The 12,830-nt window shown below is 42.3% G+C and overlaps 1 protein-coding gene across 1 annotated transcript; it reads left to right on the top strand.

The window, feature by feature from the left end:
* Positions 1-2,078: 2,078 nt before the first annotated feature.
* Positions 2,079-5,870, top strand: LOC139557676 (tubulin alpha-1C chain-like). Its single transcript, XM_071372765.1, has 4 exons — positions 2,079-2,273; positions 3,291-3,513; positions 3,731-3,879; positions 3,986-5,870. Exons 1-4 carry the CDS (start codon positions 2,271-2,273, stop codon positions 4,553-4,555), a joined length of 945 nt encoding a protein of 314 aa, XP_071228866.1. The 5' UTR covers positions 2,079-2,270; the 3' UTR covers positions 4,556-5,870.
* Positions 5,871-12,830: the final 6,960 nt, after the last annotated feature.

Here is a 12,830-nt window from a genome sequence, read left to right as displayed (position 1 = left end):
GTGACTACGCAGAGATAATAAACAGAGAGTAGCAGCTGTGTAAAAGGGGGGGAGGGGGTGCGATGCGAATAGTCTGGGTAGCCATTTGATTACATGTTCAGGAGTCTTATGGCTTGGTGGTAGAAGTTGTGTAGAAGCCTCTGGGACCTAGACTTGGTGCTCCGGTACCGCTTGCTGTGCGGTAGCAGAGAGAACAGTCTATGACTAGGGTGGCTGGAGTCTTTGACAATTTTTAGGTCCTTCCTCTGATACCGCCTGGTATAGAGGTCCTGTATAGCAGGAAGCTTGGCCCCAGTGATGTACTGGGCCGTACGCATTACCATCTGCAGTGCCTTGCGGTCGGAGGGCGAGCAGTTGCCATACCAGGCAGTGATGCAACCAGTCAGGATGCTCTCGGTGGTGCAGCTGTAGAACCTTTTGAGGATCTGAGGACCCATGCCAAATCTTTTCAGTCTCCTGAGGGGGAATAGGTTTTGTCGTGCCCTCTTCACGACTGTCTTAGTGTGCTTGGACCATGTTAGTTTGTTGGTGATGTGGACACCAAGGAACTTGAAGCTCTCAACCTGCTCCACTACAGCCCCGTCGATGAGAATGGGGGCGTGCTCGGTCCTTCTTTTCCTGTTGTCCACAATCATCTCCTTTGTCTTGATCAAGTTGAGGGAGAGGTTGTTGTCCTGGCAACCCACGGCCAGGTCTCTAACCTCCTCCCTATAACTTATCTCGTCGTTGTCGGTGATCAGGCCTACAACTGTTGTGTCTTCGGCAAACTTAATGATGGTGTTGGAGTCGTGCCTGGCCATACAGTCATGAGTGAACAGGGAGTACAGGATGGGACTGAAGACGCACCCCTGAGGGGCCCCCGTGTTGAGGATCAGCGTGGCGGATGTGTTGCTACCTACCCTTACCACCTGGGTGAGGCCCGTCAGGAAGTCCAGGACCCAGTTGCAGAGAGAGGTGTTTAGTCCCAGGGTCCTTAGCTTAGTGATGAGCTTTGAGGGCACTATGGTGTTGAATGCTGAGCTGTAGTCAATTAATAGCATTCTCACATAGGTGTTCCTTTTGTCCAGGTGGGAAAGGGCAGTGTGGAGTGCAATAGAGATTGCATCATTTGTGGATCTGTTGGGGCGGTATGCAAATTGGAGTGGGTCTAGGGTTTCTGGGATAATGATGTTGATGTGAGCCATAACCAGCCTTTCAATGCACTTCATGGCTACAGAAGTGAGTGCTACGGGTCGGTAGTCATTTAGGCAGGTTAAATTAGTGTTCTTGGGCGCAGGCACTATGATTTGATATGGAATTGGTTATGGGATCGTTACGGGAAATCTACCCCATTTGAAGAATGTTTCTTTTTTAATATAATTTTTTACAGCTGGATATGGTCATGCTGCAACGGACAGTAAACATTAAAACAAATATCTTCATAGCTTGAAATGGATATAAATCATCACTATGACACTCATGTACTACATAGGTCTACATTTCACTAACAATCCACGACGATGTCAGTGGATCCCTCTCAGTGGATAGGACCGGGATGCCTGCATTCTGCAAGGTTATCCTATCCCAAGAATACACTTAATATGTTGTGAAATCTGTTGGAGAAATCTGTTGTGAATGTATTGTAATGTTTTTAAAAATGTATAACTGATTTAATTTTGCTGGATCCCAGGATGGGGATCCTTATTAATAAATACAAATAGAAGTATTCTAGATTTCACATTTGTCACAAGGATCATATGGTGTGCTCTATTTAAAAATATATATTTATTTTGACAGTGGGTCATGCTGAGACCAAGGTGAGCAGATGAGCCCTGTATACACATCATTACACATCAACACACTCTGCACACATAAATATACACATCAATATTCACATCAATATTCACATCAATACTCGAAAAGCAAAGCACAACTATAGAAACCAAACACATTTTTCTGTAAAATGCTAGGCATCTCCATTAGATGTGTTTCTTTGAAGCAGCTTGGAGGTGGTGAGAAGATAATCAGGCTCTTTCATTTATAACAGCTGGGTGATGTTAGGGGGAAGTGCTTTTTGACGATGCTCCCGTTTATCCAATGGAAAAATGCAGAGTTTTCTTTACTGGGCAGATTTACCACGACTTGCCCAGTAGCGATAAAGAAGACGAAGTCGTTAGGCCAAGACTTGTATATATATTGAGCTGTACGTAATCATTTGCATAGAATTTTACATCGACTTCCTTGCAGTCATATTGTAAGACGCCCTATCGAGTAGCCGAAATAAAATAAATATGGTAAGATTGTTTTTATTGTATTTACATTTATTTACTGAATAATTTGAAATTGTATATTTGAAAAATGTGACATTTATATCAAACTCTTTAATAAGAACCTGATTTAGAACCGTTTATGCCTAAACAGCTATTATTGTTATTATATATATATATATATATATATTTGTTAAGTGTTTCATTTGATTCTATATGACATTTTAATTATAGCATTAGTATTAAATAGATATCCAAGGCAGACTTCTGTTCTGCTCAAATTATGTCTGCGCCTGATATAACATGAAATACCAGATTCGAGCGCATGTTACAATAATGGCGTAATGTCCCAGACAAAACCGGGGTTAGGAAGGTTGTGATGGGAATGGAATTCCGTAGAATGTGCCAACCACTAGGGGTGCCAACAATATAATTAAATAGGCTAGAACAACTTAATGTATCTCTACGGTGCCAACCGGTCCCGTTTTGTCCCGGTGTTTTTGTAAATAAAATAGCACGATCTTCGATATGTTCACCGCTTCCTTTCTCATCCCCGACTGCAGTGGGATAATTTAGCTCAATAGATCGAAATGCAGGATGCACAGTGTTCTTATTTCATCAAATGGCTTACGCCCAAAGAAACATTATCCTCTTTTGCTGAAATGCACTGACAGCATGCATCATAGTCATCAAAAATGCATGTTGCCGGTGATAGAGGATCAGGATACCCACCAGGAGAGAAATGATTCTGGATAATGTAGCATATTATTATTATAGAGCTATTATTATTATTTGAGAGATTCTGATACTGGGAATGCTGTTAGAACGTAACTACCATATAAAGTCTACACTGATACATGAATGCCTAGCACAGAGAAATTCCTAAGGCGTTGCATTTCTTTCAAAACAAACCTACATTAAAACATACTTAACTCTCTTACAACTTATTTTGAGAACATTACACCTCTGGGTGATTTATTTTCAAGATGTTCTGAATGTATAGAAAAGTTGTCCAGACAAAATAGGCCTATGTTTTCTCCACAGCGTGAGTGTATCTCAGTTCATGTGGGTCAGGCTGGAGTCCAGATGGGCAATGCCTGCTGGGGGCTCTACTGCCTGGAGCATGGGATCCAGCCAGATGGACAGATGCCCAGTGACAAGACCATCGGAGGAGGAGACTACTCCTTCAACACCTTCTTCAGTGAGACTGGGGCTGGAAAGCATGTTCCCAGGGCTGTGTTTGTGGACCTGGAGCCCACAGTTATCGGTAAGATTTCTGTTTCTCATCGAATATGAATTGAGTCAAAGTGGTGTGGTAGAAATTATTTATTGCTTTCTTGCCATTGAGCCCCTTATTAATCTGCTGCTCTCCTCAGATGAAAAAGGTTCCATGTAGAACCCTCGTCCCTGTAGAATAACTATTTTAGAACACCCCTTTCTCTGAGTGTTCTGCTTCTCATGAGCTGCTGTTTTTCTCTCCTCAGATGAGGTGCGCACTGGGACCTACCACCAGTTATTCCATCCTGAACAGCTCATCACTGGCAAAGAGGATGCTGCCAACAACTACGCTCGTGGACACTACACTATTGGCAAAGAGATCATCGACCTGGTGCTGGACAGGATCCGCAAACTGGTGAGTTTAATGAACAAGTGTATTACAGCATTTTTTTAATTAACAAAATTATTATATTATGGATCTTGTGTTATCCTTTTTTTTATGTGTTTCTCTTTCTCCTTAGGCTGACCAGTGCACAGGCCTTCAGGGCTTCCTGGTTTTCCACAGCTTTGGAGGTGGCACCGGCTCTGGTTTCACCTCCCTGCTGATGGAGCGCCTGTCAGTTGACTACGGCAAGAAGTCCAAGCTGGAGTTCTCCATCTACCCAGCTCCCCAGGTGTCCACAGCTGTGGTGGAGCCCTACAACTCCATCCTGACCACCCACACCACCCTAGAGCACTCTGACTGTGCATTCATGGTGGATAATGAGGCTATCTATGACATCTGCCGTAGGAACCTCGACATTGAGCGTCCTACCTACACCAACCTCAACAGGCTCATTAGCCAGATTGTTTCCTCCATCACTGCTTCCCTTCGATTTGATGGTGCCCTCAATGTTGATCTGACAGAGTTCCAGACCAACTTGGTGCCCTACCCCCGTATCCATTTCCCTCTGGCCACCTACGCACCAGTTATTTCTGCAGAGAAGGCTTACCATGAGCAGTTAACTGTCTCTGAGATCACCAACGCCTGCTTTGAACCAGCCAACCAGATGGTGAAATGTGACCCTCGTCACGGAAAGTACATGTCATAGTGCCTTCTGTACCGTGGTGACGTGGTACCCAAAGATGTCAATGCTGCCATTGCCACCATCAAGACCAAACGTTCCATTCAGTTTGTTGACTGGTGTCCAACTGGTTTCAAGATTGGCATCAACTATCAGCCTCCCACTGTGGTCCCTGGTGGAGACCTGGCCAAAGTCCAGAGGGCTGTGTGCATGCTGAGCAACACCACCGCTGTGGCAGAGGCCTGGGCTCGGCTTGACCACAAGTTTGACCTGATGTACGCCAAACGTGCCTTTGTGCACTGGTATGTGGGTGAAGGTATGGAGGAGGGAGAGTTTGCTGAGGCCAGAGAGGACATGGCAGCCCTGGAGAAGGATTATGAAGAGGTGGGACGTGACAGCGGTGAAGGAGATGAGGACGGGGAAGAGTATTAGAAATGGCTGTCTTTCAAACTCTTTATCACCCTCTTCTTTCATTTCTCTTTTCCATAGATCCACCTTTATCTTTTCATTCTCCCTTTCCATAGATCCACCTTTATCTTTTCATTCTCCCTTTCCATAGATCCACCTTTATCTTTTCATTCTGCCTTTCCATAGATCCACCTTTATCTTTTCATTCTGCCTTTCCATAGATCCACCTTTATCTTTTCATTCTCCCTTTCCATAGATCCACCTTTATCTTTTCATTCTGCCTTTCCATAGATCCACCTTTATCTTTTAATTCTGCCTTTCCATAGATGCACCTTTATCTTTTCATTCTGCCTTTCCATAGATTCACCTTTATCTTTTCATTCTGCCTTTCCATAGATCCACCTTTATCTTTTCATTCTGCCTTTCCATAGATCCACCTTTTCTATTATTTCCATCCATTACACTTCTAACCTCAGTCAAAAAGCACTTTAATTTTGACAAGAAATGTACATTGTATGGAAAACTACATGTTTACTTGTCGTAATTTTCAGGTTCCCCTTTAGAGGTGTTCATACCTTTAGTTTATAATCCTCTCCCTTATGTGTATTCTTGTATTGGTGGCTTAGACAAATTCATTGGATTCTAGGAACACTGTTAACAATCACACAATTTCAAATAATGTCTATCAGTGGAGGCTGCTGAGGGGAGGACAGCTCATAATAATGGATGGAATGGAGTCAATGGAATGGTATCAACCACATGGAAACCACGTGCTTGATACCATTCCATTCACTCCATTCCAGACATTATTATGAGCTGTCCTCCCTCAGCGCCGCTGTCTATTATGGATTCATAATAATCTATAAACTATTTTTTTTAACTACTAACTTAAAGTTGAAATAATTTCAGTATTAAACTTTGTCATGAGACCTTATCTTTAAAAGAGTGGTGCTTGTGTTTGTTAGTTTGCTTTGCTACTTAACCACTTTCATGTCTAGAGGGCAGTGTTGTGCAATAAATACATGTCCATTTCCTTCTGTGAACATGAACGTGTAACAATTCCCAATACATACCCCAACAGATCAATACTTTCCTGAATGCTACAAAATATCACAAAGGTAGTATTAAAACAACACACTCAGACAATCACAGCCATAACTGCATAGAGGGTAGACATAGACTCTGCATTTTTTCACCCTCAGAATGCTAACGAATAATACATGCAGAATATTACATTCTATGTTATCTACATTCATTGTGAATTGGAAATGTGAACTGTGAAATGTACTCTCCAATTTACCAATGTGAAAGCCAGCTAGGCCTGAGAAGAGCCCAGTCCCAGTTCACAGCCCTGATCTAAAATAGGTCCTGGTATTCATACCCTGCCCTGTCATGGGGGAGATCTGTCAAGCTGTTGGACAGGACAGGTGGGGTTTAAAAATACTGTTCCCAATGTGTCTAGATTGGACCTAAACTGGACGACTGCAGATGCAAAACATGATATAGGCTCGTTTACAATTATATTGTTCTTACCTGCCTAGCAACCTCTTCAAGAGGTTTGAACCTTGTGGCGTAACGGTTAAGGTGTTGGCTTGACAGTTGCTTGGACCTGTGTACAGGTCCCGGTCAAAGCTATCCCCCGATTTTGATAAAATAGACATATATGAGCAAGGGGCTTCACGTGGGTCTGATGTCATGAGACCAGAAGGATGCAAACAACAATATATACTGTAGATCATTAGTCATGTGCAAGTACGTGCCCCGTGAAGAAAATAACATATAGAGTGCAAGCGGAAAGTTTTCAGATCCCTTGACTTTTTCCACATTTTGTTATGTTACAGCCTTATTCTAAAATGGATGAAGTTGTCCCCCCCCTCATCAATCTACACGCAATACCCCATAATGACAATGCAAAAACAGGTTTTAGATTTTTTTTTACAAATGTATAAAAAATGAAGATTTTCATCAATGAACTTTGCTGCTTTCATCTTTCCCTCGATCCTGACTAGTCTCCCAGTCCCTGCAGCTGAAAAACATCCCCACAGCATGATGCTGCCACCACCATGATTCACAGTAGGAATGGTCCCAGGTTTCCTTCAGACGTGATGCTTGGCATTCAGGCCAAAGAGTTCAATCTTGGTTTCATCAGACCAGAAAATTTGTTTCTCATGGACTGAGAGTCCTTTAGGTGCCTTTTGGCAAACTCCAAGCGGGCTGTCATGTGCCTTTTACTGAGGAGTGGCTTCCGTCTGGCCACTCTACCATAAAGACCTGATTGGTGGAATGCTACAGAGATGGTTGTCCTTCTGGAAGGTTCTCCCATCTCCACAGAGTAACTCTGAAGCTCTGTCAGAGTGACCATCAGGTTCTTGGTCACCTCCCTGACCAAGGCCCTTCTCCCCCGATTGCTCAGTTTGGAAGAGGATGAGTCTTGGGGGTTCCAAATTTCTTCCATTTAAGAATGATGGACGCCACTGTGTTCTTGGGGACCTTCAATGCTGCAGAAATTTGTTGGTACCCTTCCCCACATCTGTGCCTCGACACAATCCTGTGTTGGAGCTTTACAGACAATTCCGTCAACCTCATGGCTTGGTTTTTGCTCTGACATGCACTGTCAACTGTGGGACCTCATATAGACAGGTCTGTACCTTTCCAAATCATGTCCAATCAATTGAATTTACCACAGGTAGACTCCAATCAAGTTGTAGAAACATCTCAAGGATGATCAATGGAAACAGGATGCACCTGAGCTCAATTTCGAGTCTCATAGCAAAGGGTCTGAATACTTATGTAAATAAGGTATTTCTGCTTTAATTTGCAAACATTTCTGAAAACCTGTTTTCACTTTGTCATTATGGGATATTGTGTGTAGATTGATAAGGAAAACGTTTATTTAATCAATTTTAGAATAAGGCTGTAACGTAACAAAATGTGGAAAAAGTCATGGGGTCTGAAAATTTTCCGAATGTCTACAGAAAATATTACAAACATTGATTAAAATTGATTTGTCTGTTTTTATCTACACAAAATACTCTGTAATATTTTTATTTTATTTCAATTAACAAAAAATAAAACATTAGTATACACTATATATACAAAGGTATGTAGACATCCCTTCTAATTAGTGGATTTGGCTATTTCAGCCACACCCGTTGCTGACAGGTGTATAAAATCGTGCACACAGCCATGCAATCTCCATAGACAAACATTGGCAGTAGAATGGCCTATCCTGAAGAGCTCAGTGACTTTCATTTGGCACTGTCATATGACGTCACCTTTCCAACAAGTCAGTTGGTCAAATTTCTGCCCTGCCAGAGCTACGCTAGTCAACTGTAAGTACTGTTATTGTGAAGTGGAAACGTCTTGGAGCAACAATTGTTGTCGAAGTGGTTGGCCACACAAGCTCACCGAATGGGACCATGAAGCGCTGAAGCGCGTAAAAATCGCCTGTCCTCGGTTGCAACACTCAGTACCGAGTTCCAAACTGCCTCTGGAAGCAACATCAGCACAAGAACTGTTCGTCAGGAGCTTCATGAAATGGGTTTCCATGGCCAAGCAGCCGCACACAAGCCTAAATCACCATGTGCAATTCCAAGCATTGACTGGTGTGGTGTAAAGCTCACCTCCATTGGACTGGAGCAGTTGAAACAAATCTGGGTTTGGTGGAAGCCAGGAAAACGCTACCTTCCTCAATGCACAGTGCCAACTGTAAAGTTTGGTGGAGGAGGAATAATGGTATGGGGCTGTTTTTCATGGTTCGGTCTAGGCCCCTTAGTTCCAGTGAAGGAAAATCTTAACTCTACAGCATACAATGACACTCTAGATGATTCTGTGCTTCCAACGTTGGGCAATGCCCCAGTGCACAAAGTGAGTTCTATACAGAAATGGTTTGTCACGATCAGTGTGGAAGAACTTGACTGGCCTGAACAGAGGCCTGACCTCAAACCCATTGAACACCTTTGGGATGAATTGTAACGCCAACTCCGAGCCAAGCCTAATCGCCCAACATCAGTGCATGACCTCACTAATGCTTTTGTGGCTGAATGGAAGCAAGTCCCTGCAGAAATGTTCCAACATCTAGTGGAATGCCTTCCCAGAAGAGTGGAGGCTGTTATAGCAGCAAAGGGGGGACCATCTCCATATAAATGACCATGATTTTGGAAATAGATGTTCGACGAGCAGGTCTCCACATATTTGTGGTCATGCAGTGTACAGTATTTTTATGTTTAGTGTTAGAGAAAATGTGCAAATTTTCTATAGGTCTCTCTTGATCAAACATCTGCCCTCATCACAGTGAACGTCTCACAGAGCTCTAGCTTTGCTTCCTGAACTTGTTAATATTTCTTCTCATATTAGTATTTGTCTATGACAAAGAGAAAGTGTTTTTTTTGTTTAAAATCCATGAATAATTTTAGATGAATGGCTATAAATCGATCTCTGAATATGCTACAGTGATGAAACCCCTCTCCTGGTGCGCTATGATGTAAGGATTGCAGGCATGTGCTTTGTCAGTTGCTTTGACATAAGGTTCAGCCAGGAGTTGATGGACAGTCGAGAGAGCGCATTAAATGGAAGGAGGGGCATCCCAGATTCAAGTGGTTTCAGATTTCATATCTTTCGTCACACACACTCAGAGAATCTAATACGGTGTCCGTGGGAACCAGGGCTATCACTCAATGCAAGCCATTTCAATCTATGGTGTCCACAGATTGATTTATAAGTGAAAATGGCAGTCGAAACCGGTACCAGAACCACGCAGGTGCCCTAAACAGGGGACATTACATCTAAGAGCTTTTTAAATAAATACATGTTGGCTCCTGGGTCAAACTAAAGCCACTTCTGATTGTGGGTCTCTTTAGTGTATTATTGCAATGAAATATGTTACAGAAACTTTTGATGTTTTACAAAATAATGTCATGGAGAGTAGTTATGACCATGATATAATGAAAGTGCATTGTCCATAGCGGGGAGTTGAAACAGTAAGGAAATAGATCTATAGAAATAGAGTCCTCTTTTACATTACCAGGAAACTGGCAAGAGTACCTTATTTCAAATATCTTTTCCCACTTATTTATCAATCATCTTTTGAGGCGAAGACAACCTTTTGGGACAATAGGTAAAATAAAGCTAGGAATAATGATTTAGAGAGTGCACAATCTCAGAGTGATCTCCATTAAAATACGCTACATTTTCCTCTCTCCCCCAAACATGAGGTATAATCTCATTGACTCTACAACAAAAAAATATACAGTGGGGAGAACAAGTATTTGATACACTGCTGATTTTGCAGGTTTTCCTACTTACAAAGCATGTAGAGGTCTGTAATTTTTATCATAGGTACACTTCAACTGTGAGAGACGAAATCTAAAACAAAAATCCAGAAAATCACATTGTATGATTTTTAAATAATTAATTTGCATTTTATTGCATGACATAAGTATTTGATCACCTACCAACCAGTAAGAATTCCGGCTCTCACAGACCTGTTAGTTTTTCTTTAAGAAGCCCTCCTGTTCTCCACTCATTACCTGTATTAACTGCACCTGTTTGAACTCGTTACCTGTATAAAAGACAACTGTCCACACACTCAATCAAACAGATTCCAACCTCTCCACAATGGCCAAGACCAGAGAGCTGTGTAAGGACATCAGGGATACAATTGTAGACCTGCACAAGACTGGGATGGGCTACAGGACAATAGGCAAGCAGCTTGGTGAGAAGGAAACAACTGTTGGCGCAATTATTAGAAAATGGAAGAAGTTCAAGATGACGATCAATCACCCTCGGTCTGGGGCTCCATGCAAGATTTCACCTCGTGGGGCATCAATGATCATGAGGAAGGTGAGGGATCAGCCCAGAACTACACGGCAGGACCTGGTCAATGACCTGAAGAGAGCTGGGACCACAGTCTCAAAGAAAACCATTAGTAACACACTACGCCGTCATGGATTAAAATCCTGCAGCGCACGCAAGGTCCCCCTGCTTAAGCCAGTGCATGTCCAGGCCTGTCTGAAGTTTGCCAATGACCATCTGGATGATCCAGAGGAGGAATGGGAGAAGGTCATGTGGTCTGATGAGACAAAAATAGAGCTTTTTGGTCTAACTCCACTCGCCGTGTTTGGAGGAAGAAGAAGTATGAGTACAACCCCAAGAACACCATCCCAACCGTGAAGCATGGAGGTGGAAACATCATTCTTTGGGGATGCTTTTCTGCAAAGGGGACAGGACGACTGCACCGTATTGAGGGGAGGATGGATGGGGCCATGTATCGCGAGATCTTGGCCAACAACCTCCTTCCCTCAGTAAGAGCATTGAAGATGGGTCGTGGCTGGGTCTTCCAGCATGACAACGACACGAAACACACAGCCATGGCAACTAAGGAGTGGCTCCGTAAGAAGCATCTCAAGGTGCTTAGCCAGTCTCCAGACCTGAACCCAATAGAAAATCTTTGGAGGGAGCTGAAAGTCCGTATTGCCCAGCGACAGCCCCGAAACCTGAAGGATCTGGAGAAGATCTGTAGGGAGGAGTGGGCCAAAATCCCTGCTGCAGTGTGTGCAAACCTAGTCAAGAACTACAGGAAACGTATGATCTCTGTAATTGCAAACAAAGGTTTCTCTACCAAATATTAAGTTCTGCTTTTCTGATGTATCAAATACTTATGTCATGCAATAAAATGCAAATTAATTACTTAAAAATCATACAATGTGATTTTCTGGATTTTTGTTTTAGATTCCGTCTCTCATAGTTGAAGTGTACCTATGATAAAAATTACAGACCTCTACATGCTTTGTAAGTAGGAAAACCTGCAAAATCGGCAGTGTATCAAATACTTGTTCTCCCCACTGTATATATGTGGGATTGGATATTACTCAAAAATGCAACAACAGAGTACTTTCGTAGATTAAAATATGTGTACTTCAAAAAGGTACAAAAACACACACACAAACAAACAGTGCCCAGATGCTTACAAAAGTTGGGAGGAAAATCTGCTTAATTGATTTTGAAGCGCAAACTGTTTGTTCTGAATGAAATGCATTTTAAATAGTGTGACCTACTCAAACATACAGACCAACAAAATCCCTAAACAACTGCTCACAATTACATTCTAACAAAGCAAACCCATTTGTTCAAATAATTACCCTCTCAAAATCTTCACAAAATGTTCCCCAATTGTTTTGACAGAATTGACCCCCCACCCACCCACATTTGTCACTGTGACTTCATTTAGTCATGCTTTTATTGAAATCAAACCATAAAATAGGGTGCTTTACCTTACTTTTGATCAGACAAACAGAAAACAGTTTACATACAGTAGACATTACACCAGAAATTCAATACCACACACACTGGTTAAAGTCCTAAAATGTATCCTCTATTCTGTGTCATTTGAAAACCTCTTACTGAATTATACAACGCCTTTTATTAGTGCAGTACCACTCCCGTTACAGATATTGTTTTAAACACAAGTGCAGTGTGACACACTCAAACATTTGCCTTGGAAAGCGAATAATTGATGTGAAAACATAACCGTACATGACATTGCACTGCTGTGGTGGGTTGTGTTGCCATTGTGGTTAAAAGAATCACTGATTCTCAGGCATTGCCGAATCAATATTCTGTATTTCATGTCTTACAAGAGCCCTGTGATGTCAAAGAGACTGCGTCAAAGAGACTGTGAGATGTCTTTACTGATGTCTACTGAAGAAAGTTGAGAATATGGCAAAAAAAGAAAACAGATAATCTAATGTTGGCATAATATATATTTTTTCTAAACAAATTGGAACACTGAGTATTACCCCCCCCTCCCAAACAGCTAATCTTTACTGTCTTCATCTATCTCAGCGTTTCCCAAACTCGGTCCTCGGGACACCAAGGGGTGCAAGTTTCGGTTTTA

The sequence above is a fragment of the Salvelinus alpinus genome, chromosome 28 (assembly GCF_045679555.1).
Source record: "Salvelinus alpinus chromosome 28, SLU_Salpinus.1, whole genome shotgun sequence".
NCBI classification, from domain to species: Eukaryota; Metazoa; Chordata; class Actinopteri; order Salmoniformes; family Salmonidae; genus Salvelinus; species Salvelinus alpinus.
Note: the sequence above shows the minus strand (reverse complement) of the source record. Positions and strands in the feature narration are given on the sequence as shown.

What these genes read in the sequence shown, in the direction of transcription:
- LOC139557676 (XM_071372765.1), top strand. An exon ending in CCTGGAGCCCACAGTTATCG is followed by an intron (nt 3,514 to 3,730) that starts GTAAGATTTCTG and finishes TTCTCTCCTCAG; the next exon opens with ATGAGGTGCGCACTGGGACC. An exon ending in TGGACAGGATCCGCAAACTG is followed by an intron (nt 3,880 to 3,985) that starts GTGAGTTTAATG and finishes CTTTCTCCTTAG; the next exon opens with GCTGACCAGTGCACAGGCCT.